This window comes from Pseudopipra pipra, chromosome 7 (assembly GCF_036250125.1).
Source record: "Pseudopipra pipra isolate bDixPip1 chromosome 7, bDixPip1.hap1, whole genome shotgun sequence".
Lineage (NCBI taxonomy): Eukaryota > Metazoa > Chordata > Aves > Passeriformes > Pipridae > Pseudopipra > Pseudopipra pipra.
This window is the reverse complement of record NC_087555.1, coordinates 3,513,101-3,539,673: the sequence shown is the minus strand read 5'-3', so window position 1 is coordinate 3,539,673 and position 26,573 is coordinate 3,513,101. Positions and strand designations below refer to the sequence as shown.

Sequence of the window (26,573 nt, the reverse complement as noted above, 5' to 3'; positions counted from 1 at the left end):
TGGAGTCTAAAATAACTATGAGATTACCTCCACAGGAGCTCAGCCAGCATGGATAATGCTTGGACTGTTCCTCTCCCAGCTTGCCACAGTCTTGCCTGGTTTTCCTTCCACCTTTCTGCAAAGCCTCCTTCGTTGCAGGAACTTTATTCCTTCCCCTCCCCTGCTGAGGAGAAAGAGAAGGGGAGAGGTCAGGGATCCATGGCTGGAGCCAACAAACAGCATCCCAGTGCCGAGCCACGGGTGATTCCAATGCCGGCAGGTGCCAGCCAGAGTTTAGCACAAAGCTGCTTCTCCTTTGTCCTGAAACAGCAAAGTCTCAGGAGAAGGGATGAGAGACACAACATCAGTGATGCTGTGAGGGTACAAATCGGTAATGCAGCCGCCCTCACCTCCCCAGGAAAAAGGGGGACCCTTGCACTCCTGAGGAGCCACCCCATCCAGTGGAACAGTAACCAAGAACACCCAACTGACAGTGGGTGGATCATCCGTGGATCAGTGCCAGGGAAGGATGGATGCTCCTGCTTGGCTAAAATAACATCTACTGCCAAAGGAGGGGCTGGCTTCACCCTCCTGCCATCTTTGGTTACAGGTATGTCAGCAGAAGGCAAGAAATATAAACGTGCTCTGGTGTAATGGTTTTGGGTCTAGGACTTCCTTCCTGGTGACCAGAAATCCTGGTGACCAGCCTCCTTTCCTGGTGACCAGGAAGGAGGGAAGGAAGTATTCCATCCTATTCCTTTACGTAACCAAACATATAAATAGACGGAGGGAGAAGCCTCTCCCTCTCTTCCCTTCAGTTGAGGTTTGCAGATAGCAGACTCCTGCAGGTTGGTCTCACTCCTGTGGGGGAGCCAAGGCCTGGCTGGGCCTGCGGGGCCTGTTGTTCCCACCGATCCCGGGATCCAGGAGCGTGCCAGCGGTCGGTCAGTGCAATTTCTGCTGTCCCAAGGAAAGTAGTGAGATATTACTTTGCTAATTCTTTAGTTTGCTAGATCTTGAGTTTTTGATTGTGCATATGTTTTGGTTTTTTCCTTTTCTTGTCCCTTTTTTCCCCCTTCCCTTTCCCTTTTGGGATTGTATATTGTGTTTCAACTGTGTATAACTGTACTATACGTAAATACATATATATTTTAATATAGTTCGGCTAGTCTGGATTTTTTCCTAGTTTTTTTCTCTTTTGCTCTTTGCTGGAGGTTTTGTGCTGGACTTCCATGATCCTTGTGGGTCCCTTCCAACTCAGGATGTGTGAGGATGGGCACGAATTATGGATGTGCAGGCCTCCTTGGGGAGCTGAGGGCACCTCTCTCCACAGAAATGAGGGCTGCTGCTCCACAGACCTCACAGAAACACAACACTGGACAAACAGATGCAGTGGTCAACTAGAACACAGTGCCCTGGTGACAAAGCCAGGAGGGCTGCAGTCCTCTCTAGGTCACCTTGGCTGCTGGGAAGCTCTTGGTGCAAGGAAGAGGAGAAACCAAGCAGGACATGTGGTGATAGTACGATTGCCCAGACACCGAGGACCTGGCTCAGGGAGAAAGTTTGCCAGTGGTCAGCTTGTTCTCAGCACCTGGGATTCAATGGAGCACTGGAAGCCACCAACCTGCAGCCACAAGGATGCTCTGGTACCGGTGCTGGAGTTCTGGGAGAGGCTGTCCCTCCATCCCCAGCGGTGTGTGTGGTGCTGCCCAGAGCCAACTCCTCCAAAGGAAAAGGGAAAAAGAAGCAGAGCAGGGCACAGAAAACACAAAAGATCAAATGTTCCCAGCACATTTCCATCAAACCTCAGATATGTTACAAAACTGCCTAGTTTTGTTAAGGAAAAGTAAGTGCTGGGTGGGGGTGGGAATGTCTGAAAATTTAATATTCAGAAAAAAAAAACCCAAACTGTGTTTTTTCTGATTTCCATACTGAAAAACAACAATGCAGGAGAAAAGTATCAGCTGGTTTGTCTTAAGGGAAGTTTCCCATTATATAGACACTTTATAAATACATACACTTTATATTTCAATGTATCTATGGATACCTATATATAAATATTATATATGTATTATATGTGTATGTAAATAGTTGCATATAAATATTTTAAAGTGGGTTTTTTTACACACTCACCCTTCTCTGTCAATTTCTCAGCTCCTTTCAAACATCCACGGCAGGACCTGGCAGTGCACTCAGCATCCCAAAGGCTCCGAGTGCTGCTGGGGTGGGGTGACTGATCATTCCAAGATGATCCTTAGGGTCCCCTCCAACACAAACCATTTTGTCCCCTGCCACCAGTGGCAAGACCTCGGCTCCAATGCTGCAGCCAAGCAAAACCCTGACACACTTTAGATCAGGAAAAGACACAACCAAGCAAGGGGGATGAGCTCTAAAGCCATTTATTGAAAGGATAGAAATTCACATGAAACCAAAGCTGGACACACAGGAGGAAGGATGAGCTTTGTCAGGTTTCTTAAAGGGTCACTGTGTTTCTGATCTTTTAAACAGTCTCTTCATCCCCTTCCAAAGGATGCAACTTTGGGATGGTAAGAAGCTGTTTCTTCCTCCACTGGAGGGGCATAAAAATAAACCTGTCAGCTCATATTATATACACATATATGGGTTGTAGTTATGTTCTGTGGGGAAATACCACTTTCTCAGTATGGAAAATTAAGAATCATTACCCTTATTTTCTTTATCTTACTGAAATTTTCTTTTTTTTTGACCAAAAACTTTGAGACTTGAATTCTGAAGGTACCTCAGAGCCCATCATCCAGGAGAAAACCAGCTGAGCAGCCAACCTGGGCACATCACGTACAGGACAACAAACCCCAGGGTGCTGGCTACAAGAGCTCTAATCTGGATCCTAACCATGGGACACAAGGACACAAAACAGGGCTCCTTTTCCTTATAAAACAGGCAGTATCTGTACAATGTGGCCACAGCCACAGGTGCCTGGCTGGGATGGCAGGGAATTTAATACCAGAGGTGAAAACCTTTTCTATCTCTTGTTTTTTGGACACACAGGTATTGCATCTGTGTTGGATCATGCATGGAAATGCAAAGCTTTGGTAAAGCTGGAGGACACCAGCCATCCAAAACCCGCCTGTCCTTCAGGGCCAGGGCTGCCTGGCACAGGCACTGCCAGGGCCTAACAGACCATGGGAGACAAGCCACAGCCAGGAAAGCAACCTGGCTTTCCAGAAGTCTGGCAAAACACACGAAAAAAACACATTCAGGAGGTTGGATGGGTATGATGAGACACAGCAAGCGATAAATGAGATCCTCCAGCTGACCAAGAGCCATTCAACTCCTGAACAATGATACCTGCATCACAGCCCAGCATGCTCCCAATGCCCTGGGAAATCTGTCCTCCAGCCCTGCTGCCTGCTAATGCCCCTTCCCAGGCCAGGGACCCCTCCACAAGAATGGCACATGGAGCAGGATGGTGGCAAGTTGATAAAAGAGCAAAGAAGCCCCAGCTGAGCCAAAGCAACCAACATCAAGAGCACCGGCAGCTGGGGAGGTTTGGTGTGGGCAACTTGAAGGCAGCTCCTTCCCCAGGGAATAGTCCTGCTTTGTCCATTCCAGTCTCTCCTAGAGACAGAAGTCCCCACTGGAGGCATGAGGGTGATCTGGCAGCACTTCTGCCTGGGGCTGAGGCTGGCAGGGGGGTGCCAGGCTTCCTCCCAGCACCGGGTGTTCTTCAGGGAGTCCCATGGGAGAGCTGGGCAAACCATGGCTGCTGTGGGTCTAGAAGAGAGAGAAAGCAGGGGTGAGGCCCTTTGCAGGGGGTTATTAGCACTGGTCAGGCTGATCCCAGAGGGGGCTGGCAGGAGGGGGAGCAGGGCAGCCACCCCATGCACATCCCAGCCTTCCCCCAGGGCCTCTCCTGCAAATGCTGACCCGTTGCTGGCACTGGTTCTCACCTACAGACCTGCCTGGGCAGGTATCCCAGCCCTGTGGATCATGGGAAACCACGAGCACCTCGGCTGCACCTGAAGCAGTGCCCGGTCCTGCACCTGCACTCCTGGCAAGTTGAAAGCATGATGTGGCCACCAAACTCTAGAGATGTGTCAGGGCTGGTTCTACACACTCCCAGGCAGGGCCAGAGTGAAGCTCTTCAACAGAGTGAGAAGGTGCCTGGCATACGAGTTGGAGGTGGTGTGGAATGGGAGGAGGTGTGGAATGGGAGGAGCTGAGGTGCAGGTGACACTCAGACCCAGTGCTGTGGTCCTGGCCTTGGGATGCTGGAGGGCTCAGCAGCAGCCAGGTGGGCTCTCCACAGGGGTTGTGCACAGGCCAGGGGATGCTTTCACAAAGGAAAGACCTGATGCTACAGAATATCATCTCACACGTGCTTTGTACCACCATCACAGCTCACCAGTGCCTGGCTGGAACCACTCCTTATACAGAAACAGCAATTAAACAAAAAATATGGAAATCAGAGTGAGGAATGGCCACCTCCAAACGAACTCACAGGCTGGTCTTTTGCTCTTCAACTCTTGGAGCAAAGAAAAGCCACTAAAACCTCCCTTTCTGGCCATGCAGTAGCTAGAGCAAGGCCATTTCCATGTACTTACCAGTCAGTGTGTGCCTCCCAGTGCCAAGGCTCCCGGGCAATACCAGCACAGAAAACACTGGACCCCAGAGTGCAGACAGGCCCTTACCCTGTGCCTGCCCTCCTGGCTCAGAGCAGAGGTGTACCCTTACCCTGTGCCTGCCCTCCTGGCTCAGAGCAGAGGTGTACCCTTACCCTGTGCCTGCCCTCCTGGCTCAGAGCAGAGGTGTACGGCCCGCAGGAATTCAGGGTCTCCAGATGGCTGCCGATGTTCCTGAAGTGCCCTGCAGCTGAGCTCGGGAAAGGGTGCTGCGGCATGGAGGGAACAGGGCTCAGCTGCTTTTCGGGAATAAGCTGGTAGGAAGGGGGAAAAAAACTGGGGTACAGAGCCATCTCCTCCCGGGAGTCCCCGCTGCCTGTGGTTTCCACGCTGCATGATCCGTTCAGGTTGAAGTGCTGTGGCAGCAGGCCGGGCCCTGGACCCAAGCAGCCCTGGTGCTGGGAGGTGAAGTCTTGGGTGATGCCATAAAAACCAGGCTGAGCTGGAGACCCCAGGAGTGGGGAAACATAGTCCTGCCACGGGCTGGGGCTGCTGCTGCTGCTGGGAAGGAGGTGTGGAGGGGAGTCGGGGCTGTGGCCACACAGCCCGTTCAGCAGTGAGTGACGGTGTTTCGGCCAGCCGGGGCGTCCCACACGGTCCTGGCACTGGCTGGGCAGGGAGAAGGACCCGTGAGCATCCTCCTGGATGGGCTGCACGGCTGGATAGTCACCCTCAAGCCACCGAGCCCTGGGTGGCTCCTGCCTGCAGGGGGCTCCTGGGGGTGAGCTGGGGGCCTTGTCCCATGGGATGCCCTGCGCTGGCTGGAGGAAGCGGAGCAGAGCCTCCTCCCCAGCTGGTCTCCACTGTGAGCCAGAGCCATCCGACGGCCCTTCCCCCTCTGGCAGCAGCCCTGGCACAGCGTGGAGGGGCTGTTCCCACAGCTGGACAGGGAGCTGGCCCAGGGCAGGGCTGGGCTGCACCACGCCCTGTGGCAGGTCCTCACTCTCTGCGTGAGACAGAGTGTGGGACGGAGCAGGGGCTCCCCGTGGGCTTGGGGACAGGCCTGGCAGGGGACATGCCTGTTGCCCTCCCTCGTGCTTGTCCACTGGAGGGCTGTGGATGTAGGAGAGAATCTGGTTGCTGGTCAGGCTGTCTTTCAGGGATGGGGAGTGCTCTGGGTCCACATTGACCATCACCATCTTCTCATCCAGCAGCAGGAGCTCCAGGTCCTCTGCGTTCAACCCCAGCCCCTCCAGTGCACTGAAGAGCTCGTTGTTGGAACAGCTCTCGTCGCTCTTAATTGACAGTGAGTCCAGGGTGGCCAAGAGAGGGTCCTGTTGCGAATCCAGCAGCTCCTCTTTGAGGCTGTTCCCCCTTGAAGAAACTGGAGCAGCACTCATACTCCAGGTATCCCTTCCTGCATCTGGCACGGACACATCCTCGAGGTGGAAACTGCTGCTGCAGGAGGGGTTAGGAGTGGGAGCTGGGTGGGAGGCGTACACCACCTTGTCCTGTCGCATCACAGCGCCCAGCAGAGAACTGGGGTCAACACCATTCTTCTGGGAGCGCCCTCCAGGGCTGCAGGAGGTCTTCTTGGACTTGCTGGTTTTCCCTTTGCTCTGGAAAGGATCAGGGAAGCCCAGGAGAGGGTATGCACTTTGGTATAGGAGTGCCTCTCCTGTGGCAAAGGTGAATGGAAGATGCATGGACCGTTTCTGAAGGTGCTCTCCTCCTTCTTCATCTCTGCAGGGCAGGAAGAGCAGACTATGGCTTACACGTGCACAAATACACCACACAAAGTGCTTCTGCAATGGATAATTCTGGTCCCTGCAAGCCAAAGCCCCTTTGCTACAACCAGCATGCATTTACATACAAATACACACACATTTTTATACACATACACATAAAACCCCACATCTCCAGCATAACCAAGCATCACCCCGTCCTTGAAGGGTGGCCTTGCAGAGGGGGACATGGCTGAACAGCATGACAGCATGGTATCCTATGGCTGCTCCTTTAAAAGGCACAAGAAGCAACAACAGATCCAACATCCTGCCCTGCTCGGGGCATCCCAGAGCCCACAGCGATGGAAACAGCCTGCCTGTCCCCCTCCCAGCCTGGGCTGCCCCCACTGGCACGTACACGAGGGGTCTCTGGGTGACCACGATGTACTCGGGTTTGCCGTTCTTGTAGACGAGCCGAGCATTGGCCTGCACCCACTTCCAGCGGTTCTCCTTCGTCAGCAGCCGGAACACCGTCAGCCCGCTCTCCCCCGTCTTCATCACTGCCAGGAGGAAGCACATGTGCTGAGGGCTGCCACCACCTCACCAGAGGCATGGCTGCCTCTGGTGACACTGCCCTTTCCAGCCAGGATAAGCAGCTGGGGTCAGAGCAGGAGCGTGGCTGGCACACACAGGGGACACCTGTGGCCAGCCAAATACCCCTGCCTGCACTCACAGGATCCCAGAACATGCTGAGCTGAAAGGGACCCACAAGGGTCATCAAGTCCAACCCTTTGTCCTGCACAGGCCCATCCCCAAGAGTCACACCCTGTGCCCCAGAGGATCATCCAAACCCTCCTGGAGCTCTGGCAGCCTTGGGGCTGTGCCCACTGCCCTGGGGAGCCTGGGCAGTGCCAACCACCCTCTGGGGGAAGAACCTTTGCCTGAGATCCAACCTGACCCTGCCCTGACACAACTTCAGGCCATTCCCTGGGTCCTGTCCCTGGTCCCCCCAGAGCAGAGCTCAGTCCCTGCCCCTCCTCTGCCCCTCCCCAGGAAGGTGGAACTGCAGTGAGGTCTCCCCTCAGTCTCCTCTTCTTCAACTGAACACACCAAGTGCCCTCAGTGTCCTCCCATGGCTTCCCCTCCAGGCCCTTCACCATCTTTGTTGCCTCCTTTGGACAGTCTCTAAGAGCTTGATATCTCCACCCCAAGCTCCCTGCAGTGACAGGAGCCCCACAGCAAAGCATACAGTAAAGCATCCTACAGGGAAAGAGCCCCTGGGCTTGACACGGCAGCCAAGGGAGCTGCCCGTGGTCCCAGCCCACTCCTCAGCACTAGGGGTGGGCACAAGTGGCCAGGGCAGGGCCTCTTACTCCTGACGTGGTTCTCGGCGCAGTACAGCGTGTCGGCGGCGTGCACGAACTGGTAGCCGGTGCCGCACATCCGCAGCTCCGCCTCCGTGTAGCCCAGGACGATCTTCCCCCTGCAGGGGACGGGGAACGCACCCAGCTCACGGCTGTGCCGGGGGATGCAGCGCTGGAAGCCCACAGCACCACCCCTCAAACCAGCTCTGCTGCTTACTTGGCATCACACGCCAAGGGGGTGAAGTCCAGCTTGTGCTTGGTCCTGAAGATCATGTTCTTGGTGCGGATCTGCAGGATGGACGGGGGCTGCAGCGGGGTGGAGATGGCGAAGAGAGCGAGCTGGGGGGGCAGTGCAGACCCGTCTTCGGACCTTTTGTTCTGCCCATGAAGGAATTTCAGCCTGCCTTGCAGGTTTAAAGCCTGGGAAGAGAAGAAAAGCTCAGTATCGTGCAGAAAAGCGGATGAAGAGAGAAGAGAGGGAGCAGAGCTGCACTGAAAGCAAGATGTCTGTCTGCAGAGTTGGTGTAAATAGAATCACTGAATCGTAGAATGGTTTGGTTTTGGAAGCACCTTAAGAATCATCTCATTCCAAGCCCCTGCCATGGGCTGGGACACCTTCCACTAGCCCCATCCAACCTGGCCTTGAACACTTTCAGCAGGGATGCGGCAGCCACAGCTTCTCTGGGCAAGCTGTGCCAGGGCCTCACCACCCTTGTGACCTGTCCTTCCAAATCCAGTGCTCTGCAGCAGAGAGGAGGAGGGATGAACATCACCTACTCGGTTTAAAGACACGTCTTTAACAGAAAAACCAAGTTAAACACATGGTGGAAAAGCACTTTTGTTCAGGATTCAGTATGTCTGAGAGGAGAGGAACAAGACACACATGGAGAGGCTGCAGGTACAGACCAAGCCTGTGGAAAACGGGAAGTCTCCTTGCTGAGACAGGCAGATACTGCACATGGTAGAAAGGTCTTCCAAGAGTAACTTGCTTCAGCAGTGATATGAACCCCTGGCATGAGCCTGTCCCACCCTCCTGCTGTGGAGGGTCTGCACTCACCAGGAAGCCAGAGGAATTGTCCAGGAGGCAGCGAAAACGGCACACAAAGCTCCTTTCCAGGAAGGAGGAGTTTTCTGGGGGCAGCTGATCCGGCTTGTAGATCACAGCAGAAGAGCCAAGGCTTTTCCCCCCTGTGGAAGAGATGGACTGAGAGAAGATCAAGCAAGGATTCACCCCAGTGATGGCTGGAGATCCCTAGAAAGGGCTGGAGGTCCCCAGCATTGGGCACTGCATCAGTTTGCAGTGATCACAGCAACAGAAACTCGGGAAAAGCCACAATGTTTGGATGAAGCCATGGCTTGAGCCACGCAGACATAGGCAAGTAGTGGCAGCAAGCTCTGCTCCCACTGTGTACCTGGGGAGCCACACATCTCATGCCCACTAGGATGCCAACCTACATTTACCTCCTGGGGAAGGCTCACCCTCGGGAGCGTGTGGTGGGTTGAGGGCCCAGTGGAGGTTGCGCCTGAATTCCGGCTGGTCCTCGGTGTGGATGAGCTCGAAGACACTCTGGTGCATGACATCTGTCTGGAGGGAAAATGCAACCTGTGAGCTCTGCAGCCTGGCTGCCAGTTTTCATGTCCCATCTGAAAACAGCCCGTCAGGGCCCCAGCTGGCCAAATGAGGCCTTCCACCAACACTGATGCCAGTGGGAACAGACAGCACACCTGGCTCTAAGGACCCCTTGCCCACATTGGGCCTGACCTCCCTCCCAGTCCTAAAGAGCCAATACAGCTTCCCTGTTACACTCTCACCCCTGTAACATGGTTTGGGAACAAAACAGCAGCAAAGCCACCTTATCCCTACACTATTCCTGAAAGAATAAGGCTCTGGTACCTGCTCCCTTTGCTCAGGTGGACAGTCCTCATCTATCGTAGATGCTGGGGATAGCCAGCTGTGTGGGAGCAACACCAAACCACAGCAACTGAGGGACTGCAGGTAAGTCCCGCTTCCCTGTAAACCTGATCTAGTGCCTTCCAGCTTACCGGGGTGCCCAAGATAACCAAAAAGCATCGGAGCCTCATGGGATTTACCAGAGCCACCAAAGGAGTCGGTGCCCAAGGCAAACTGGGCAGGGAACCCCAGACGTCTCACCATGGCCATGAAACCTCATGGCCCATCAACATGGCTGGTAGACCAAAGAAGTCCATCTGTGGGCCAAAGAAGTCCTTTGTCACCTATCAGTGACCACGTCTGGCAATACGGGGTCCAAATTCACAAGACCAAGGAAAAGCCTCAAACAACCCCCTGAGACCCCGTGACCCCTGCAGAGCCTCTTCCTAGCAGGGAACTTGGGGCTCTTCTCCACCACCAAGGAAAAACTCAACTCTGCAAACCTACCACAGCGAGCCAGAGGAGTCCCACTGACCTGATGAAATCCCAGATAGTCCTGAATCGTATGCGAGGAGTAAAATATCAGCCCTTCTGATGTCACCACCAGCACGAAGCCATTCAGTGCCTGTGGGAGAGAGGAGACATACCTGTCACACTCACATCACTCTTGCCCAGCAGGACACTGGTCACCCCAGTCCTGGCTGGCCCCAGCTGGCAGGGAGCTGAGCCACCACAGACAGCACCTTCTGCTGGGTTTCCCTGAGGTCATGCAGCTCTTCCATACAGCTGCCCGAGCGTATCCCAATCCAAACTGATGGAAAACTTTGCTTCCATCCTGGGAGCATTCACTCAGACTCAGCTTTGGAGGATATTTACACTCATCCTATGTGAAGAGCAAATAAAAATCTCTGACCTGCTTGCAGAACAGGAGTGAACACCATCAGGAACTGGTCCATTCTGGTGGAAATGAGCCCTTCCAACAACCCGGAATCAAACCAGCATTTCATGTTGGCTGCATTAGTGCTGTGTCTAGCCAGGTGGCTCTGCTCTCATAGGTCCTACCTTTCTCATGGCCCAGGAGGGTCCTGGCAGCCGTGTGTGGCTGCATGAGGCTGGAAAAGCCAGGGGATGTTCAGGGGAGAGCAAACCCACCATAGTGGTGCCAGCATTGGCTGGGCATTCCCTGCTGCTACTTGTGGATGGGGATACTGGTTTGGGAGAAACCTACCCAGTCCTGGCCTTGTCTGCATCCCTCCTGTCCTCCCCAGGTGCCAGAGGAGGACCATGGAGTGCAAAGAGCAAGGCCAAGGAAGGTGTTGTCTCCCCTGCCCTCTCCCTCCCCGAAGTGGCCAACCCAGTGTTGAGAGAGCCTCAACCAGTGGAAATGGAAAAGGTAAAAGGGTTTGTTTTTTGAAACTGCAGCAAAACCATCTGACTTCTGAAATGCCAATTTCTTTTTAAGCAGGAGGGAGGACAGGCCGAGTCTTTGCACCTGGAAAAGACTACAAGGGGCAGAGGAGCTTCCCTACCAGTTTGGGAGTGCAGCTGCTGTCCCAGGGGGCATGGCTTTTCATCCCTGCTCTCTGGCACCAGGCAGGAGCTGACAGGCAGAAGACCACTGCTGACACAGGCACTGGCAGGATCCAGGGAAGCATCCTTAAGTGCTGCAGGCACAGCACCAACCTTTGCAAGCCTCTGTGGCACAGAGCCCAGCGCTTTGAAGACCTCGTCATCCCCCTGCCAGGGCAGAGAGCAGGCCCACAGGAGTCCTCCCTGAGCCCAAGTGATAGAAATCACTGTGACTCAGTTTCCCCAACTCTGAAACGATCCTGACAGACAGCCAGTTTAAACCTTCAAGCCCACAGTGCTGCCTAAGAGCAAAGGTCATGAAAACCCATGAAAATCACTGGTTTACCTCCCCAGAAGCCAAAGAGCTTTCACTGCCCTGACAGCACCCCGTGGCCACCCCTCCCTAAGGGAAACAGGTCCCCGTGGGGACACACTGCCAGCAGGAAGCAGGAGCCCTCTGCAAGGCAGGGTCTTGCATGTGGACCCCAGAAGCCCCAGAGCCAAAACCATCCTGTACCACTAACCTGGCAGGGAAGCCACAGTAGCCAGCCCTGGCTGCTTCCTCCATTCCATAATGCACAGACATCAGGATTAATTAGGGTCTGGTGTGCAGGCTCAGCCAAGTCCAGCTATTGTTGCTGCCAACTCCTGTTTCATTGTCAAGGTCGGTGTTTCTCCCCCCTCTCCTTCCCTTTATTCCGGGCACAAATGCTCTCTCTATTTACTGGGGTTGATCTCAGTGTGTGGGAATCTGCTGCAGAGGTTAATTAGTGCTGCCAAATGCACTTTAACCCTTTGAGCAATTTCAGAGGAGGAGAAGGGAAGAGTCAGAGTGGACCAAGAGACAAAGGAACTTTGGACATCAGAGGTGATGGATTGGATGGAAGTAGGTTTATAAACATGTAGGAGCATCTCCTTGGGGCAAGAAGGCAGATTCAGAGCCCCTGCCACATCCAGAATCCCACTGACAGACCCCTGGGAGAGCCAAACCTACACCCAGAGCTTTTAATGCCCAGCTTGGTACCTCTAAAAGGATAGCATCCAGCTCTGGGAGGAGTTAATGAGCAGGAATCAACCCCCAGCAAGCCCTGCTGAGCAGTTTTGTTACATCCTGAGGGAAACCCCTCAGTTTTTTGCTTGTTGACTAGCCTGGCTTTAGCACTTCTCTCCCTAGACATGGAGATCCTTGCTCCTCAGCTCTCCAGCAGGACAGTAATTACAATTCCTGCTGAGTGAGCGTTTGGAGGGGAGCTGGGGCTGCCCAGCATGCTTGTCCCATGCTGGAGGCCAGCCAGGCAGGGGTCAGAGCTGCAGCCTGTGCCCGGGTGCCAGGCAGGGAGGAGAGACCTGTGTCCTTGCAGGACCTTGCACTGCCAGAGCCTGACCTCCTCCTATTCACTGTGCACAGTTTGGAGACAGAAGGTCATCTCCTGCATCTCTGAATAAACCATGGAAGCAGCAGGCTCAGCCAACCATGCTGCAGCATCCCCAGCCTTGTCTCCAGCATCACCAAGGGAGCTCTGGCAGAGCTCCTGGGATACACCCTGGGACTGTGGGCTGAGCACACACTCAGCACCTGTCTACGTACTGAGTGGCATCACTGCCGCAAAATCAGGAAAGACTCCCATGAGATTTTCTTCCCTGTTTTCACCAGTGTTTGCACAACATGCTTGAGTTAGGACCAGTGTGCCCATGCTGAAAACAGCACTCAAACACCCTGGCTCCCACATAACACCTATGGCACATTTACACAAGAGAGTGAAGAAACAGAGATGAATCTCTGTGCTCAGAAATCCAGCAGTGCTTCTACCAAGATGTTTCCTACACATGGACAATTTACAGATGCAATTTTTCTCCAGGAACGATGGGAAAAGCAGGAGAGCAGCAACACAGTTTCTTCCCCAGGGACCTGAGGAGGTCTTACACCTCTGCTCAGTCACAAGCACAGAGAGCTACACCACACAGAACCACGGCTTCACCAAAACACCTGCCACCAGCAACAGAACAGCCTGCTTTTAGGGCAAAACTCAAACGAGCTGGAAAAGGGCCAAGAGGAAAATCCCTTGAAGGTATTTGCGAGAGAGAGGTGGCCAGTGAGGAGCACTAACCTGTAGGAGCAGCTCTCCCTCCGGCACGGCTGCCGAGGCTGGAGCGGGTCCGTTGCCGCAGTCTCCATCCCTCTCCGCCTCTTTGGCACCACCATTCTTCAGAGCCACTGCACGAAGGAAAGGGAAGGGACATCAGTGCTGCAGGAGCACACACAACTCACCGCCTTGAACAGCCCAAAAGTGGACCTGGCTGCAAAGCTGGACAATGCTGTGCCAGGAGAAGCCACCATGGAGTCACAGCCCTTTGCTTCACCCCTCAAAGAGCCGATTTTAACAGGACATTTTCCCCAGTACCCTGAACTGTTTTGGTTTGTTGTTTTTTTTTTTTCCATTCTTTTTTCCTCCTGGAACTTTAATGACCTACAAGTAATAAGCAGTTAAAGCCGGGGATCCTTAAAGCAGGTAGGCATCAGAGTCATAAAATCACGGAATTGTTGAAGTTGGAAAAGACAGCCAAGATCATCCAGTCCAACCGTTCCCCCAGCACTGCCAAGTCCGCCACTAACCCATGTCCCCAGGTGCCAATCCACAAGTCTTTTGAACATTTCTAGGGATATTTCCTGGGCAGCCTGTGCCAATGCCTGACCACCCTTTCAGTTAAGAAATTTTCCCTAACATTCAATCTAAACCTCCCCTGGCACAACTTGAGGCCGTTCCCTCTCCTCCTGTCCCTTGTTCCCTGGGAGCAGAGCCTGACCCCCCCCCCCGGCTCCCCTCTCTTGTCAGGGAGTTGCAGAGCCAGAAGTTCCCCCCCTGAGCCTCCTTTTCTCCAGGCTGAGCCCCCCCAACTCCCTCAGCCACTGGGCTCATGTCCAGCCACTGTCACCAGCACCCCAGCTCCTTTTCCAGTTTTCCAGTCGCTCTGCCCCAAGCCCGGAGCTCTGCAGGACCAACAGCAGCAAAAGTCTGCCCTCCACTCTTCCAGGATGAGGAATGTGCCATTTTGAAGGATTTAGCTCAGTCAATGATGTCTTGTTACAGTTCAGCAACACAGTGAGTTTATTCAACCAAATTAAGGCAAGTCACAGCTCACAGTGGGAGAAAAACAACACGGAAAACACATGGATACAAACACAGACATCCGAGATCTAATAGTGGTCGATGCACAATCCATACAGATGAGGAAATCTGTCACTCAGTTTAACTAAAAGATGTGTCTGCAAATTTTGCTCTGTGCTCCCCAAGAGAACAAATCCTGAGGATATTTTAGGGTGGATAATATTAAAAGCCTGCGCATGACAGGCCTGTCCAGGAGACAGAGGAAGCTGCAGGAAAGCTGGGAAGCTTCTTGCCAGCACCATGAGGACAGAGGACAGCATTTGCCTGCTGCTAAACCAGCTGCTCCCCCTGGGATGTGGAAGGAAAGGTGTGAGGCACCAGCTGCAGCACCACTGCAGCCTGCCAGTGCTCAGAGAGGGCAAGAGCTCTTTTGGATTTGCCTTTCCCAGCTCCTGTGCTACACGTGCCACAGAGCTGACAGGCTCAGATGCAACAGGAACAAGTGGACCCTGGAAGCAATTTAATGGCCCAAAAAGCTGTCACGGGGAGCAAAGCTGTGAGCAGAGACTGAGCAGCAACTCAGAAGGCAACAGCCACCAGCACATAAACAAAACCAGGCTCTGTAAAACTCGGCTCACCCTGTGCTTTGCCAAAGCAGCTGCCGCAAATCAGCTCCTCCATCCGCTTGGAGCAGGTCCCGAAGGACTCAGGTGCTGCAAAAGGCAGCTGCATCTCAGCCTTCCAGGACCACCAGGTCTAAAGCTGAACCCAGGGGCACCTGTGAGAGAAAGGGTGGTTCGATCTCCACTGTGGAGCCCCCCCTGCAACAGCATTTCTCTGCTGGGAAGGCAAGGACATGGCAAAGGCACATGGCCCCCTCTTCCACTGCCAGGGCTCCCCTTGCATCCCAAAGCCCTCCACACCCTCAGCAGGCACTGGCTCACAGGGGGGTGGGAATAAGGAGGGATGCTGTGCTCTGCAGAGCCTCACCAGTACACACCTCAGGCTTTGGGGACAAAATGTTCTTCCACCAGGCACAGGACCATCCCAAAGATCGACTCAGCTCCATAACCAAAGGCAAAGCATGTCCTAGCTCTAATATTACGAGAAAAACAACTGATAGGGCAGCAAATCCCCTGCTTCTGGAAATTCCCCTCGAGCTCAGCCCGCCCGGATGATGTCAGGAGCTGTGTGGACACAGATGGGCCGACACCAGGGTTGAGGTGTTTGTCCACCCACGGGTCGGTCCTGAGCGTGGCCTTGCTCTGTCTCACCCCAAATGCCATCCCACCATGAGGGACCATCCGGGGTCCCCTGCCCAGGCTGGAACCCAACACAAATCCCAGGCAGGGACAGGCCATGGGGCAGAGCAACGCAAGAGCAGAGGGCCACAATGGTCCTGTGGTGTGGATGGAGCAGGTTTGTGCCAGCGCCCTTCCGGCTTTTCCGATCGCTGGGAGCAAAATGTAGGAGTTATGAATTATTAAAGGTCTCCAGTCCTCCTCTGCGAGCTCCCAGCCTGCTGTGCCAGAGGTGTGAGATAAAAATAAACCTGGCTGACAGGAGAGCAGCTAAAGGGTGCTGCCCTCTGCTCAGGGGTCTGGTTTAATGGTTTGATATTACCTCTGCAAAAGGAAATCTTAACTCCGACAGCTAAAAATAAGACTTTGCTATCAGCACCTGGGCTCTGGGGTAAAAGCAGAGGAGGGCCTGCTGTTCTCAGTGCAGATTCCTGCCATCAAACCCAACCTGCTCCTGCAAACAGGATCGAACCACTGGGGCGTGAGGGCTGCTCTCGTATAAACCACAGTTCCCATGGGGATTTCCCTGCCGACTTCACCAAACAGCCTTTTCCACCGAGTCACCCAAGGAACCCCAAAAACGACCTGCTCCTGGGTGTGGCCACCCCCGGCTGGCCTCCTGCCCGGTGTGCCCCGGCTTTGTCTGCCCATAAATAGCCCCTCGCAGCCCCTCGGGTCAGCAATTCAGCAGAACTGTCACAGCACATCAGGCTGACGGGGCGGAGACGAGCCGGGGAACCGCCGCCGCATCCTCCCCCCACCCGGAGAGCAGGGACCGGGAAAGGTGCCCTCCCGGCACAGCACTTCACGCAGGGCAGCGAGACGAGGGGCAACCTCTGCCCTCGCTGCGCAATTTTCAGGGAGGAAAAAAAAAAAAAAGGAGAGAAGTGGCCTTTGCTGGGCTCCCTCCCTCTGGCCACCGGCATCGCCTTTGCTGCTGGAAGGAGAAAGGTGAGGAGAGACAAGTCGGTCACCTGAAAGCGGCAAGGCTTGCACAATTTTCTTGCTATTTCTTCCAAGAAAAAGAAAATACAGCTTCTGCCAGGCCCTGCAGGCTATTTTGCCACAAAAAGCCTTTTAGCTGAGAGGAAGAAAACCTCTCCCTGCCCGGTCCCATCTCCGAGGAACAAACTCTCTGCCCGATGTGCCTCCCCACGGGAGGAGGATGCTCCCTGCCCCTGGTCATCCTCACACACAGGTGCCCACGGTGCTCACCAGGACTCTGCCGCCTGGCCCGCTGCTGTCACCCCCAGGAACTGGAGGGCTGGGGGGGCCAAGGAGGTGGCTTTCCTCCGTCCACCTCCAGGTGCTTCCCTCGGCACTCAGCCTGGGAAGCTGTTTCACGTGGTGCTGAAGGGACACCTCACTGCCTACCAGGTTTGCCAGTGAACTCCTGAACCTGCCAGGGCTTTGCAGACCTGAGAAATCTCTGCACCACCAAGCAGGAATTAACATTTTTGAGAGGATATCTCCCAGCCCCCCTTCCCTCCACAGGGCAAAAGCTCCCGGTGGGGGCAGTTTCACATCGTCTGCTGACTGTGGAGGAGGAAAACAACACAACTCGATCCCAAACCTGCCCCAGGTGTCAATGCAGGAGTAGCAGGAGCAGGAAACCAAACTAATTCATGGCTCTTCAAGGGCTGCAGGCAAGGGCTGGGCCATCTTCATGGCCATTGTTAGTGGGAGCAGGCCTTGGGGAGGGGAGAGAGAAGGATTTTGGTAATGGTGCTCCCTGCAAGCCCCAGTGTGTATCAGTCACTCTCAGGGGAAGGAGAGATTGATTTATTACATTAATTGCCTTTTTGTGGCAATTCCCTGAAAAGCTGGTCTTCCACTCATGGGAGTATAGACCTTACCATGAGGGACCTCCAGATTCCCACCCACCCCTCCAGCTTTGAGATGCTCACAGGCAGAGGGACCTGCAGCTCTGCTGCTCAGTACAGCCCCTCAAAATTGTTTTCCTGCACTTTATTGCAAAGAAGAAAGAAAATATTGAAAATTCAGAAAAAAAACCCCAACAACCAACCACTCAACGTTTTGGGTTTCTTTTGAATAAACTGAGCTTGTTTCATGTTTAAGAATCACTTAAAGGAAAACGTGGTGTTGCCCCAGTCAGAGCAACATTTTCCTTTAAAACGGACAGGGCTTGGAGCAACCTGGTCTAGTGGAAGGTGTCCCTGCCCATGGCAGTGGGGTGGAACAAAATAAGCTTTTAAGGTCCCTTCCAACCCAAACTATTCTATGATTCTGTGACGCAAAGGGATCAAAATTTGGCCTAAATGCCTTCTCGGTTGCCACGCTCAACCCAGTCTCCTCCCCGCCTCAGTTGGTTTCTCATCAGAGGTGTACAAAGCCCATTTTCTAGCAACTGGAAACTACTTCTTGACTTTCCATTTGCTTATTCCTAATGGATACTACGGTTTTACTTAACTTAATACCTGCCACAGCTCCCTGTTGACACAAATTTCATTAAACAGATGAATTATTTATCCCTGCCTGAACGGTGTGGATACACCACCTTCTGCGAACACGCACAGTGAATAATGGATGGCCTCTTATCAGATCTAATTGCACTTTTAGAAGCAAGGAGGCCTTAACCACGTGTGGCTTTTTGTTGTGTCACCAAAGGCACTTGGGTCTCAAAGGGAGAGGCACGTGCAGAAGTTTAAACAAGGACAAAGATGACAAGGACCTGCCAGGCTTTCCCTTCCTCCTGCAGCATCAGCAGCAGTTTGAACTCTCCCGCTCCCACTGCTCATCCCTCAGGAGCTTTAGGTGTCCACCACAGAACGGTTTGGGTTGGAAAGGACCTTAAACACCATCTGGTTCCAGCCCCCCACACCATGGACAGAGACACCTTCCACTAGACCGGGAAGGATCAGCCCAGCCCAACACCCTAACCAGGAGTTTCTTCCCAGCTCTGCTCCCGTGCTTTCCTTTGAGGGAGCCTTGAGACACCCCAGCAGTCACTGAGATGGCAGTGAACCCCAGGGACCCCCAAGAGCTCCCTACCAGCGACTCTTATGAGAGCCAGGGAAAAATACTTGGCAAGGAAAGCGCACAGCAGGAAAACTGCTTACCTAAGGGAAGTCACAAGACTTTTCCAGCTTAAATTGCTCCTCCAAGGCCAGCTCATTACCTAGGCAATTAAGAGAGCAGGGTGATCACAGGACCAGGCTTTATTTTCTTAAACCATCCCTTAGGCTTCACTGCTACAGCTCTGCAGTGCTTGGCTGAACAGCTCAGAAGGAAGGAGAGCAGACAAAGTGAGCAAGGTTAGTTAGTCCCACACATCCCATCTCAGGGCCTCACCCCTAAGCAGAGGTTCCAGGGGCACAGTTATACAGTCTGTAATAATGATATAATTAAAAGCACTTTTCCAGTCTGACTCAACTGCAGCTCAGGCACTTTTTGGTCTGTCACAGCTCCAGCAATGACAGTCTGGATTCATATCAGTTTTTTGAGGGTGAAGCTCAGCCCTGAGGCTGCACATCGATGCTTCGGCAGCCACCTAAGATTTTAAGAGGACTCAGGGAAAATCCCCAAGCCCTCAATATCCACAGGAGCGTCATCTTTTAAAAATACATGTGTGAGGCAAACTGCCTGAGTTTTGGATACACGACCTTAACCTTCCATATAAAACGTACTCACGCCGAGCTCAAAACCACACGCGGCCCAGGACGATGGCTACATCTGATCCACGATCACAGGCTGTGCAGCTGGTAGTCCACCTGGAGCCAAAAATTTCCAAGGTCTCAGCACATGCCAGGGTGTTTTCCTCCTCTCCTCCCAGCCAGTAATGCATCTGAGCTGCCCAGAGGCCGCTGGCAAGCCGAGCAATCCAGGCAGGATGCTGCACATGGGCAGAGGTGCATCTGCATCTCTGAGGATTTCCAGGCAGAATTAGCCCAGTGCTGGCTGGCAGCAAGGCTCACAGTGGGGTTCAAACATGTACCTCCTGGCACCATGGATTGACCTTTTCCTACTGCTCTTCCTACAGTTTATAAACCCCAGAGCTGTCTGAGAGCATCCAGAGAAATCCCATGAAATGAAGGCTGCAGGTCAATTGCTGAACGTCGGTGCCACACGACTTGTGACAGGTACAGGGCCCCCGGGGGACACCCAGCTGGACACCCAGGGGCAAGTGAGTGCTCTCACACACCAGAAGGGCCAGGCTTGCTGTAGGATGGGAGGCACAGCTTGGACACCCTTCCCAGCACGCTGCAGGAACAAACTGCGAGAGACACTTCTCCAAACTGAGCCCTTGCCGGTTTTGACATCTGCCAGTTGACCTCCCACCAGGAGTTTAAGTGGCCCAAGCAACACAGATGGTACCCGACAGCCACATGACAAGGTGCCTCGGAGGCATCTTCCTTTTTGGCTAACAAATCCCCACGCGGGGAGAGACAGCAAACCTTCCCCTGCAGCATCTCTCCTTCTTCTCTCCCCCTTTCCCGAAGGTGAGGGAGGCAGAAGAGACAGGGACCGCTCCTCCATCAGCCACCAGTGCTTGCTGGGCCCTGGCACCAAGGGGAGGAACGGGGAGGGATTAGAGGGGAGCAGCCGCCAGGCACCGCTGGGATAAGATGCTGGCACACGGCTGGAATGACGTGCCGTGCAGACCCCGGAGTGGGGGCACGGGCCACCAACAGCGGGACTCGGGGTAGGGGAGAGAGAGGGGAGGATGGCAGGAGTGGGGCTGTTTGGTGGCTTGGCTTTGCTGCACCTCCCCAAGGACAGTCCTCAGCATTATGGGGGACAGAGGAGGGGGCCCCCGGGCTCGAGGCAGACTCAGATCCCTCAGCTCTGGGCAGCCGCAGCCCTGCGGCACAGCCCCAACCTCCACCAAACTCCACATGGTAAAAAAGCCTCCTGCAGAGAAGGGAGGAAGGGTAAGGGGACAAGTGACAATTAAAAATGTTTGTTCACCAAGGGGGGAAGGAAATAAGACACCTGGGGGGACTGTTGTAGAGGAAGAGACCTGGATAGGAAAGGAGAAGGTACAAAGCCCTGAAGTCAACCAGCACTGATGGAAGCCAACCTCAGCTCCCCCCGGTCCAGGCTAATGGTGCTGGGTTATGGACAGTGCTGCCTTAGCAGCAGGATGGGACGTGGGATGAGCTGGAGCACTGGCCAGGAGTGGTTCACCTCTCTGGCAGGACACGTTTCTCAGTGTCTCCATCCCTCCCATGGCCCTGCTCCCACACCTAAGTTCACCTCAGCCACGAAGCAGCATTCCCGTGGGCAGAAAGTATTTGTATATACTTGGGATTGCAAACTCAGGCAATGGGGCCTGGGAAAGGCACCTGGGAATTTCACGGAGAGCAGCAGTGCTGCTCCATCACAAGAGAAGCCTATCCCATCCTGACGTGGGTCAGGAGGCTCCAGGAGGAGACCACAGCCAAGTTCCCTCCTTTCCCAGAGATGCTGAACACACATGGCAAACACCCGGCACTGAACTGCTCCCTGCTCTGTTACACTGGAAAGATTATGCACAAAAGTTGAACAGAATTAGTAGACAAACACACACATGGATGCTCTTGTCCTTTGCACTTCCAAAGACCTGCAGAAAGCCACCACTTGGCATCAGGGTGGCAGTAGGGACACAGCAGACACACCAGCCCAGTACTCAGCCTGAGGAAAGGACTGTTTTGATAAATAATCCTGCTTAACAAAGACAGTGTTTCATGATCTCTAAACCACTCCAAAGATTAAACAACAGAACATTGAGCAGCCTTAAATCCTCTGATTCCTGCCATAGAACTTCAGGCATTTAGTTTTGCCCCCAGACAGGCAGAGAGGCAACAGGGGCAGCATCACTTAAGGCCATATGAAGTATAAAAGTCCTCATGCCCAAAGGCAAAATGTGTCTTTCTAACAAATCAAAGACCTCCCGGCAAAATCTCACTGAAACAATGTTCAAAACTCCACTGTTCAGATAAAAGCACATGGAGGTGCTTCCTGCACACAGTATCTCAGCCACCTCTGATGGCTGAACAGCAGGTTCACTTCCAGAAAAGCAAAATAAGAAGGACATGGAGCTGTTGGAGCGAGCCTAGAGTGAGCCACCAAAATGCTCTGATGGCTGGAGCCCCTCTGCTCTGGATCCAGGCTGGAGGAGCTGGGGGTGTTCAGCCTGGAAAAGAGAAGATTCCAGGGAGACCTGAGAGCCCCTTCCAATGCCTAAAGGGGCTCCAGGAGAGCTGGAGAGAGACTTGGGACAAGGGATGGAGGGACAGGACAAGGGGGAATGGATTCCCACTGCCAGAGGGCAGGGTTAGATGGGATATTGGGAAGAAATTCTTCCCTGGAAGGGTGGTGGGCCCTGGCACAGGCTGCCCAGAGAAGCTGTGGCTGCCCCATCCTTGGAAGTGTCCAAGGCCAGGCTGGACAGGGCTTGGAGCAGCCTGGGCTAGTGGAAGGTGTCCCTGCCCATGGCAGGGGGTTGGAATGAGGTGAGCTTTAAAACTAAAATATTCTAGGATTAAAAATGCAGGTATGTGTCTAAGGAGAGCTGTGGAGCTCTGCCTTTTGAGGAATTTATCACATGACCAGAAGGTGATCAAGAGACTGAAAAAAAACCCAAGAGGAGCTCCCAAAGATTTTACCAGTGACCAAGATCTACAGCCCACCTGCTTTTAATCACTTAAGCCTATACAAACTTCCCCAAGATGCTGAAATAAAATTAAAACCGATCAATTAATAATTAATAAATCAATAATTATTTATTTATTCCAGCTGGAGAAACGGCGGCTGGCATTACCCTGCTGGGTGAATTGCTGTCAGAGGTCATGGGCAACACCTGAGACCTGCTTCAGATGTTTCTCCTCACAATCCATGGCAGCACACCCCAGTTTCCATCCTTGCTTTCCCATGGTCTGCTTTCAGGGAGCGCTCAAGACACACTGGAGTGGGGGACATGAGGGCTCCTCCTCCTCGCTCCCTGCTCCATTCCAGGGTTTACACAGCCTGTTTCTGAGCTGCCTCCTGCCATGCTGGCTGCTCCCAATAAACACAGAAAGCCCCCAAACCACTGGTGTTTCTGATCTGATCTCACCCAGGACTTGTGCAGCTACAACTGTCTCCTCGGGATCCCATTTTACACTTCCAAGGATGCTGAGCAGGACTTGGAGCACACGAGCCTTCCCGGCCTCCAGGTGCCCCTCCTAACCCTGCTCATTGACAGACCAAGGGAAAAAATAACCTAAACATGTAGATAGCCAAGAAGGAAAAAGGAGAGGAAGGAATAAAAAGAGTATTTTGAACAGGAGCCTTCCTAAGGTGAACTTTATCTCAGCTCCAGCACAGCCACACCACTCCAGCATTCACTCCAAAAGGAATAAAGTCACTTAAAATCATTCAGTTTTGTCGATGAGCTTGCCCAGGGCTCCTCTGCAGGATATTTTTTTTAGTTACTATTTTGTTTTAAAGCACCAGGAGAGACTCAACTAGGTCTGCAATCACTATTTGCCTCTAAAAGGATGAGGCTTTCCTCCTTCCCTCCCTCCCCTGAATTACAGTGACCTGCCTCAAAGCAGAAAGGAGCGGGCACCATCCATCCCACAGCCTCAGGCAGTCGGGAAGTTGGAGCCATGAGATCAAGCCAGATGGAATGAGGAGGGGGGGGAAGAAAAAATGAGAGAGAATCTCAGAGCAGTAAATTTCAACCAGTCACCCACGGTGTCAGGGATGTGGGAATGTCAAGCCCCAGGACGCACAGCCCTAGCAGGATGTTTGTGGAGCAGCAAGACCATGTTCCCAGGGATGCTCACCCTTCCCTGGCTGAGCTGGGGCAGCATCCCAGTACAATCTGCCTGGAAGGGATGATAAACCCCAAAACAGCTCCTGGTGTGGCACTTCCAAAGTCATGAAGTCCCAGCCCACGGGGCGGGAGCCTTCAAAACAGCAGGACCGACTGTCCTCTGCCTCAGAGCATCCTCACAGACAGCATTCCAAATCCTTTCCAGAGCAAAACCAGCACGGAAAGCACAGCCAATACAGCCCAACAGACTGACCTAATGCTCCAAGGCAAACAACTCTCCCTGGCCATTCCTTTTCCAGCTCACCTGCTGGTCAATCCTTCAAGCACAGTTTAAAGAATGGAAAAAGGGGGGGGAAAGGAGGTATTGAATATATTCAGTGATTTGGAGTTAAACTGGGAAATTGTGGTGTTTCTGTGGCCACATGCAGCATTCTCAAGGCACTGCTACTTCATCAGGAAAACCCAGGGATGCCTCAATGCCATCCTGTGGGCTCCTATTAATTACAATTACAGTGCAGTGGAATGGCTCCCAAAAATCAAAGGTTCCCAAATAAACTGTAACCACATCACAGGGAATTATTACTCACTGTCAGCACACCAAGTCTATCCTAACAGAGGGGGAAAAGTCACTTGCATGGGGAAACTTCCCAACTGGGTAGCACCAGGCTCAGCCACAGTCCAGGGCCACGGGAACTCTCCAGCCTAAACCAGAATTTTCTACTTCAGCAGAACCCACAAACAAAATCAGCTTCATCTCTCCAGATCTCTCCGATCCCAAATGAGTGCCTGGCACAATGCAACCAGGGCTGGGCAGCTGGAGAGGGCACAGCGAGGAAATGAGGGGTCAGAAAGGGGGGAAAAGCAATTCCAGGGGAAAGAAACCAAAATTCTGGAGGGAAAAAGATGAAATTCTAGCGGGGGAAAGCATAAAATATTCGGGAGAGGGGAACAAAATTCTAAGGGGTGAAGATATGAAAGACACAAAATTCCTGAGAGGGGAGGGAAGACACAAAATTGGAAGGGGGAAAAAGACCACCAAAATTTGAGAGGGAGGGGGGAATAAATTCGGGGGGGTAACCCCAAAATTCAAGGGGGAAAATAAAAAAGAAAATTTGAAGGGGAGGGGAAAAAAAAATCAAACCCAAAATTCAAGTGGGGGAATTCACAAAAAATCGAGGCAGGTGGGGGAAATCCACAAATTTCGAGGAGGGAAGAAAAAAACAAACCAACAAAAATTCGAGGAGGGTAGAGACACAAAAATTTGAGAGGGAAAAACCCATAAGAGGTGTGGGGGAAAAGGAAAACAAAATTTGAGGGAGGAAAAAGAACCCCCTCAAAATTCAAGGGTAAAACCACACAAAATTCTAGGAGGTAAAAAAACCCAAAAATCTCGGAGGGGTGGGACGGGGGAATCCCACAGAATTATGGAGGAAAGAAAAACCCCACAAAATTCTAGGGGGAAAAAACACCCAAAATATTCTGGGGAGGAAAACAAACTGCGGGGCGGGCAGAGAGGGAATTCCAAGAGGGGCGCAACAATATTGCGGGGCGGGGGAGCAATTCCAGGGGGGAGACGCAGCAGCGGGGGGACACACCGCTCAGTTCCAGAGGGGATGGAGCAGCGGGGGGACACACCGCTCAGTTCCAGAGGGGATGGAGCAGCGGGGGACACACCGCTCAGTTCCAGAGGGGATGGAGCAGCGGGGGACACACCGTTCAGTTCCAGAGGGGATGGAGCAGCGGGGGGACACACCGCTCAGTTCCAGAGGGGATGGAGCAGCGGGGGACACACCGCTCAGTTCCAGAGGGGATGGAGCAGCGGGGGGACACACCGCTCAGTTCCAGAGGGGATGGAGCAGCGGGGGACACACCGCTCAGTTCCAGAGGGGATGCGGCAGCGGGGGGACACACCGCACCATTTCAGAGGGGATCCCGAGGGGGAATCGCGGTTCCCGGGGGAAGCCGTCCGTCCCTTACCGCCGAAGAAGCTCCTGGCGCGCAGGAAGCCGGCGCTGAGGCGAAGCACCGAGAGCTTGTCCAGCCCGGCCACCACGTCGGGCGGGAAGGGCAGGAGCCCCGCCAGCCGCTCCAGCTCCCGGTTCAGCCGCTCCCGGTGCCGCTTGGACGGGTTGGAGCTGCCGCCTTCGGCCGCGCCCGGCCGCGTCCTGCCGGGGGGCACAGCCGCGTTACCGGGAGCGGGGACACCCCCTCAACCCCGACCCCCTCAGCCCCGGCCCCTCGCCCACACTCACGGCCGCGGCAGCGGCTTCCTCCGCCTGCGCCCCGCGTACATGGCCCGGCCGGCAGCGCCCGGCGCCGCTCCCTCGGGGAGAGCCGGCGGGAATGGGAATGGGAACGGGAACGGCCCGCCCTCAGGGAGGGGAGGGGCCGGGGGGATCGGGGCGGGATGCGGAGGGGGGACCTTGGCTGTGGAGAAGCGGGATTTGGGGTCTGAAGGGGGAGTGGGAACTGCGGGGGTGAGGGGGGATATGGGGCGGCGATGGGTGAAGGGGATTTGGGGTCTGAAGGGAGGATTTGGGGTCTGAAGGGGGAGTGGGAACTGCGGGGGTGAGGGGGGGATATGGGGTGGTGATGGGTGAGGGGGATTTGGGGTCTGAAGGGGAGTGGGGGGGGAGGGAGCAGGGGGGTGATGAATGAGCGGAGTGTGGGGGGATGAGGGGCGTAGGGGGGTTGATGGGTGCGGACAGGGTTGAAGGGGGATTGGAAGGTGGGGGGCTGATGGGTGAGGGGGGATGTAGAGGGACTGATGGTGGTGGAGGAGGGTTGAAGGGGGATTTGGGGTCTGAAGGCGGAGTGGGAACTGCAGGGGTGAGGGGGGATATGAGGGGATGATGGGTGAGGGCGATGTGGGGGAATGAGGGGGATGTAGGGGGATTGATGGGGATGGAGGGGGTTGAAGGGGGATTTGGGTTCGGAAGGAGGATTGGAAAGTGGGGGAGTAAGGGGCTGATGGGTGAAGGGGGATGTAGAGCGGGGTAGATGGTGGTGGATGTGGTTGAAGTGGTATTTGGGGCCTGAAGGGGGAGTAGGAGGTGGGGGGAATAGGGGGTGATGAAGGATGTGGGGGGATGATGGGTGGGGGTGATGTACGGGGATCGATGGTGGGAGGAGGGGCTTGAAGGGGGATTTGGGGTGTCAAGGGGGATTAGGAGGTGAGGGGGTGTGGGGGGGAGATGAGGAGGGAATGAGGAGATCATGGGGGTGGGAGTGATTGGGAGGTGGGTTGATGGTGTGTGGAGGGGGGGAATGGGGGG

General features: G+C 54.1%; 1 protein-coding gene across 3 annotated transcripts; it reads right to left on the bottom strand.

Annotated features, from left to right (window-relative positions):
• Window positions 1–3,468: 3,468 nt before the first annotated feature.
• Window positions 3,469–25,839, bottom strand: LOC135416928 (aryl hydrocarbon receptor-like). 3 transcript variants are annotated; one of them, XM_064660274.1, is made up of 11 exons: window positions 25,551–25,839; window positions 25,276–25,463; window positions 13,237–13,343; window positions 10,095–10,184; window positions 9,124–9,253; window positions 8,726–8,856; window positions 7,886–8,088; window positions 7,678–7,787; window positions 6,723–6,864; window positions 4,736–6,323; window positions 3,469–3,732 (listed from the first exon to the last, which is right to left on the bottom strand). In XM_064660274.1, the coding sequence occupies exons 1-11, from the start codon at window positions 25,589–25,591 to the stop codon at window positions 3,577–3,579; spliced, it is 2,886 nt and encodes a 961-aa protein (XP_064516344.1). In that variant the 5' UTR covers window positions 25,592–25,839; the 3' UTR covers window positions 3,469–3,576. The 3 variants fall into 3 exon arrangements, with proteins under 3 accessions (XP_064516344.1, XP_064516342.1, XP_064516343.1); XM_064660272.1 differs by having other exon boundaries at window positions 9,130–9,253; window positions 25,551–25,645; XM_064660273.1 differs by having other exon boundaries at window positions 9,148–9,253; window positions 25,551–25,645.
• Between the last annotated feature and the right edge of the window lie 734 nt (window positions 25,840–26,573).

What these genes read in the sequence shown, in the direction of transcription:
- LOC135416928 (XM_064660274.1), bottom strand. Translation starts at nt 25,591, where the DNA reads ATGTACGCGGGGCGCAGGCGGAGGAAGCCGCTGCCGCGGCC. An exon ending in AGGAAGCCGCTGCCGCGGCC is followed by an intron (nt 25,464 to 25,550) that starts GTGAGTGTGGGC and finishes GCCCCCCGGCAG; the next exon opens with GACGCGGCCGGGCGCGGCCG. An exon ending in CGCCGAGAACCACGTCAGGA is followed by an intron (nt 6,865 to 7,677) that starts GTAAGAGGCCCT and finishes TCCTCCTGGCAG; the next exon opens with TGATGAAGACGGGGGAGAGC.